Raw genomic sequence first — 6,000 nt, forward strand, 5'->3', positions numbered from 1 at the left:
CCAAATGGCATGTGCAGCCATCTGTATCTCTTAGATAACATCCAGAAAGTTGTTAGAAAACCATTGTTTTCATCCAGCTCTACTTGCTAGCAATCATCCTTCCTGTCAAGTGTAGTGAAGACATTGTCTTGTGGCCGTATCTCTTCAGTGGTTGGCGTGGGGTGTTGAGATCACTTTAACTAAGATCCTATGGGTTTATGTGTACAGTTCATTTGAACTCTAGATCTTCATTCTGCTTTGGACTGTCAGTCTAAATTGTCCTCTTGGCATCAGTATCATTCCATCATTTTGCTCCAACCTTCCTTCTTAGGCTTCACTTGTGTCACCACCTTCAGCTGTTTTCTACAGATCAGCACAATGCTGCTCAAAGCAGTGGAGCCTATCTATCATTTCACATTCAGTTCATGCTCTCCTTCTGCAGTCATCCTTCTAGCAGTCTAGCAGTCTCAAACCATTTAGCACCTTCAGACCTGACAATGCCAGCTTGTTGTATGGTGTAAAGTGCTTTTGTCAGAATCGTCAGTGGATATCTCTCTAACACAATCTTTACAAACTTGTTTTGCTTCTTTCTGGCTAAGCACTTGCTTGCAAATTGATACAGCTTCTTATTATTGTCAACTTTCCCAAAGTTTTTGTGATCCCTGCAACATCTACATCCTCCTCACAATCTTTGATTGGATTTGAGGCATTGCAGTCACGTGTACCTAAGTACAGTGAAAAGTTTTGTTTTACGAGCAGTACAGGCAGATCACAGCAAACAGGGACGTACACATCATAGGGTGCTTAGACAGAGCAAGGCATCCAGGTTACACTGCACAGGAGGTGGGTGAAGCAAGATCAACATTATTTGCTGTTAGAGAGTCCAATCAGAAGTTTGAAAATGACAGGAAAGGTGCTGTTGACTCTCTTGGTGTGTGTGTTCAAGCTGCTGTTTCTTCTGCCTGATGGAAGAGGTTGGAAGAGAGCATTACCAGGGTGGGAGGAGTCTTTGATGATGTTGGCAGCCTTTCCGCAGCAACAAGAAGTGTAAATGGAGTCCATGTACGGAAGGTTGTCTTCCATGGTGGTCTGGGCTGTGCACACCACCTTCTGTAGTTTCTTGCAGTCCTGAGCAGAGCGGTTGCCATACCAGGCTGTTATGCATCCAGATACAATGCTTTCTGTGGTGCATCTGTAATAGTTGATGAGGGTCCTTACAAATCTGCCAAATTTCCTGAGCTGCCTGAGGAAAAAGATGTTGTTGTGCTTTCTTGACCATCGCAACTATGTAGAAGGTCCAGGACAGGTTGTCAGTTATTGTCATTCTGAGGAACTTGATACTCTTGACCCTTTCCACTCCAACCTTGTTGATGTAGATGGGGACATGCTCTCCTTCTTCCTTCCTAAAGTCAATGATCAGTTCTTTTGTTAACAACAGTGAGAGGTTGTTATGACAGCACCATGACACCAAGACCTCCACCTCCTTTCTATATTCTGACTGATTATTGTTTGATATCCATCCTTTATCTTTCTGCTGGCTCTTTTCCATGTTTTCCCCCCTCTGTTGTTTCCATGTGACTTTGAATGTTTCTCAGTATACTGCAAAGCTTCATCTGTTTTCCCATTAATACACTCTAACTGTTGATGGACGACCTCAGGGCTTCTTCATATGTTGATGGCTTCTTTGAGAGGAAGGTTGTGCATTCTCAGTTGACATACCTTCACGACAGACTGTCTTGTGCCTAAGCGGAAGTGAGTACTGCAGATGCTGGAGATTAGAATCAAGATTAAGGTGGCGCTGGAAAAGCACAGCAGGTCAGGCAGCATCCGAAGAGCAGGGAAAATCAATGTTTCGGGCAAAAACCCTTCCTCAGGAGGGCTCGTCTTGTGCCTAAGATAACCCTATCTTTCAGTCATCTGACCTCTCAGGAAACAGCTACACATATCTCTATGATCAGGTACAGGCATCAGTATGGTCATGTACTGATCCATTATCTACCTCTTCCCTAATTTCTGACATTGAGCACCTACTGATGATATGTAACATTGTTATGGGGTTCAAAGTGAGTCTTCAAAGCTTTTGAAATCTCTACAGTCTGACTTTGCTGCTCCTCAATAAGCTCTAGGCTGTGAGAGAGCTTGTGTCTCTAATGTCTGCAATGATAGCAGGTTTGTTACTCTTAGTTAAAATTAATTTGATAGCCATTTCATAGTTTTGCTGTGGAGAAGAGAAAAAAGATCAATTCTTTCTGAAACCTTTTTCATTTCCATAACTGAAGGGAGTGGAGGAATTCATTGATTTTGACTTGCTCTGTAATTCAAAGTTGTTTTTTTCACTTCCTGCTCTTCCTTTCAGTAGCTGCCTCTCTTACAGCTCTGAAAATCCCCCCATTTTCACCCACCTTCCGCTGACAGCACTTCCAAGTGATGTACATTTACAGCCACAAACTATATGGAGAGGGCCTTATAGCAGAGGTCGAGGTCACAAGATTATGGTAAACCAATCAGCACACTAACAGCACAACTGCATTTCTCCAAACGAGGAGGGGAGATCTGCCATTGGACTGGCATTGGGTGCATGTGTGAAAATTCCCAGATTTCCCATCCTCCTTATCCCCTGCCCTTATAGGAGGAACACACGCTATCCCTTCATCAAGCAAGTGAATGGAAACTGGAGTATTGTGATAACTCCAAGAACCCTGCCATTTTGTGAACAGGATGAATGCACAATTACACAGATGAGATCAGCCAGTGCAGAACTGAGACCCAGCAAATTAAAAATAATGAGACAATAAATCAAACAGTTTGGGTTTTGAAACACAGATCAAACTCTGATCTGCTTTAATGATTGAAAGAACCAAAAATATAAAACAAGGTGAGAGAGGAATGAAGCATTTTCTTTGCAAGTTGCTTGAAGTTTTGTCCTGGTAATGCTCCATTCTAAATCATCTATTTAGAATTTTTTAAAAAAGTGTTTAAAAGCTGATATTTCTGTAGATACATTAAAAAAGAGGAAATTAATCATCTCAAAAGCAAATTACTGTTGATACTGAAAATCTGAAATAAAAAAGAGAGCTTGAAGTCCTGATAGGATAGACAGCATCTGTGCAGAGAGAAAGGCAGCTAATGTTTCAGGTCAGTGATACATGAAATTAGTATTTCCCAGCCTTTATTTGCAAAGAATTGTATCCAAACTCTCAGCTTATTTATGTTCTTCTCCTTGTCACTCATTTGGACCTTGAGTGTTGTTCTGTGTGATTGGGGTACTGTGATGTGCAAGTCATAGACTAAACAGTGTTAATTCAGCCTCTGTTTTCTCAAAAGGATCACGTGTGAGATGGGGGTGGCCCGACATAATCAGCACACTGGCTTTGTGGAGGTCTGTGTGGAAGAGTGTAAGCAGGAGTTCATGGCAAAGTCGACACAGCTCTACAGCTTTGTGGTGAGTGAGCTGAGATCTGGAGGTGGAGGGTTGCTTCCATGTGACGCACATTGTAACACGCTGGGCCTCCCTGCCTACAGATTGTCCCCTTTGAGTTGAAATGAAATTATACAAAGAGGAAGTTGATGAGTCGATATGCCTCCTTCTAACTGTCAGGTGTTAGCTGTGGCTTAATGGTGACACTCTCACCTTTGCATCGGAAGGTTTGGCTTCAAGTGCCACTTCAGGGGAATCGAGGCTGGCACACCAGTGCATTACTGAGGTGATGGTGCATTGCCAGTACTCGGCTTTTAGATAAGACGTTCAGCCAAGTTCTCATCTGCCTTGGAATCATAGCACCCCCATAGTGCATATAGAGGCCATTCATCCCATCGAGTCTGCACCGACCATCTGAAGAGTGTCCCATCCTATCCCTGTATCCCCATATTTACCATAGTTAATCCATCTAGCTTGCATATCCCAGAACATTACAGGGCAATTTAGCATGGCCAATCCACCTAACCTGCACATGTTTGAACTGTGGGAGGAAACTGGAGCATCCAGAGGAAACCCATACCGACAAGGGGAGAACATGCAAACTCCAGACAAATATTCCCCCCAAGGCTGGAGTTATATCTACATAATTGGCGATGTGAGGCATCAGTGCCTAACCACTGAGCCACTGCGCCACTTTCTCATTGTATAAAATTCCATGATATTATTTCAAGAAAGAGCTGGCGAGTTCTTCCGCACTGTTTGCTCGATATTTACCCTTCAATTACCTTCACTAAAAACAGTTTCTCATTATATCATATTTATGGGCTGTTTATGGGCAACTTGACTGGCATGTTTCCTACATCAGTAACCAAAGTGCGCATGCTTCATGGACTGTGAAGGGATTTTGGGTATGCTGAGGTTATGGAAGAAGGATCATCAGCGTCAGTCTTTCTGGTCTTTATCTCTTGTACTGGGCTTGGTGAGGAGGCCTCTATATCCTTGGGGTTTTGCCAACACAGTTTTGCGTTTAGCTTTATTACTTTCAGGCTTTGCCTCTGTTCCACTGCCTTGCTGGTCTTACTGAACCTTGTGTATCCTGAGGAGGTGAAAGCGGGTGGAACCTCGATTTCCAGGCCTTTGGTGAAGATACTGGAGACAAATGAGGACAGTTGACCCTCACTCTGCGGGAAACTGAATGGAAGCCATTAGCCAACTCTCTACCAATAAGCTATTGTGATGACCAGGGTCCAACATGATGTTACTCTACAGCATTGAATAAATGTGTGAAAATCAAAGATAAAGGAGTTTTCCCATGAAGAATGTGTTAAAACAAAACTGCATATGACAGAACTGATCTTGTGAACTTCCATTAAGTCACAACTCAGTCATTACAAAAGTGACTGATAAGCTTAAAAATCTGATCCTTCAATTTATCCGTTCTAATGGAACAATGTGCAGTGATAAGAATTCAAATCCAGTCAACTTTCTATAGTCCCAGAGGACCATAGAGCTGCTTTCTCATTAAAGAGAGATGACTGGTGGTGGTTTAACCTGAGGTTCACCATGCCTCAGATAAGGGGAGAGCCTGAAAAGGTAGGACCTTTGGAATAATCTCAGCCTGTGTGGGAAGTGAACCTGAGTTATTGTGTCACTTTATAGCGCAAAACCAGTCGTCCAACCAACTCAGCTAACCAACCAGTGATGCATATGTGACCCTAACCGAGAACTCATTATGAGCCTGGCATCCTGCACCCCCGCCACCCAAAGAGCCAATTCCCATCTCCAACCTTAACTGTGGAAGGTTTCCCTGCCATTGGGAGACTGATATGTGATGTCTCCCATTCTTTAAGTTAGTACAGCCCCCATTTTTCCTGCCGTGATGGGCTGCATTAGATCCTGGCCCAGATTTCACCAATATGGTTCATTTGGCCTTCGCTGATGAATATCAAAGGCAAATATTCCTTGTTTGAAAAGTGGAACAACCTAATGGTTAAAACTATTACCAAAATAAATCCAATTGGAAATATAATACTGGAATATAGCCTGTAAATTATCTATCGAAAAGAATAAGAATGAACATGGAGTGACCCAGGTTAATGTGATTGAAGTCTATTCTCATTTTACCTGTTCCGTTCTCTCACTCTCACCCAGTCTATTATATTCAGTCTTTGAAGCAGCTATTTATTTTACTGTATCTCAGTATGTGAGTACCTACTGCATAAATATGTTGATTGCATCTTTCGCCTGTATAATATTGAGTTGAATTTATTTCAGCTCCCAACTCTAACCAACCTGGCACCGAGCAAAGGCCCAGTGTCTGGGGGAACAATGGTTACTATTCTGGGCAGAAACCTGGATGCCGGAAGCGATGTCTCAGTGATGTTTGAAGAACAGCCTTGTGTGTTCAACAGGTATGGACTATCGGTGAAGAAACAAAAATTAGCCAGTCCTAAAGTTGTTGAAGCATTAAATTTGAGTGCAGTTTGTTTGATAGTAGGCAAACATAATTAAATTTCGTTCAAAATTGTGGAGAATGTTACCTTTTGCTGAAATGTGTGTGTGTGTGTTGGTGCGGGGGGGTATGGGTGTGCGTGTGTGTTTAG

At 42.6% G+C, this 6,000-nt stretch overlaps 1 protein-coding gene across 11 annotated transcripts in view; it reads left to right on the plus strand.

Annotated features, from left to right (window-relative positions):
* Positions 1-6,000, plus strand: part of plxna4 (plexin A4) — a 619,179-nt gene that overhangs the window by 486,940 nt on the left and 126,239 nt on the right. For all 11 annotated transcript variants that reach the window (XM_043714044.1, XM_043714049.1, XM_043714039.1 and 8 more), the window contains exons 14-15: positions 3,304-3,421; positions 5,672-5,808. In XM_043714044.1, coding sequence (XP_043569979.1) covers positions 3,304-3,421; positions 5,672-5,808 — 255 coding nt within the window. The remainder of the gene's footprint in view (positions 1-3,303; positions 3,422-5,671; positions 5,809-6,000) is intronic.

This window comes from Chiloscyllium plagiosum, chromosome 23 (genome assembly GCF_004010195.1).
Source record: "Chiloscyllium plagiosum isolate BGI_BamShark_2017 chromosome 23, ASM401019v2, whole genome shotgun sequence".
In the NCBI taxonomy this organism is placed as follows: Eukaryota; Metazoa; Chordata; class Chondrichthyes; order Orectolobiformes; family Hemiscylliidae; genus Chiloscyllium; species Chiloscyllium plagiosum.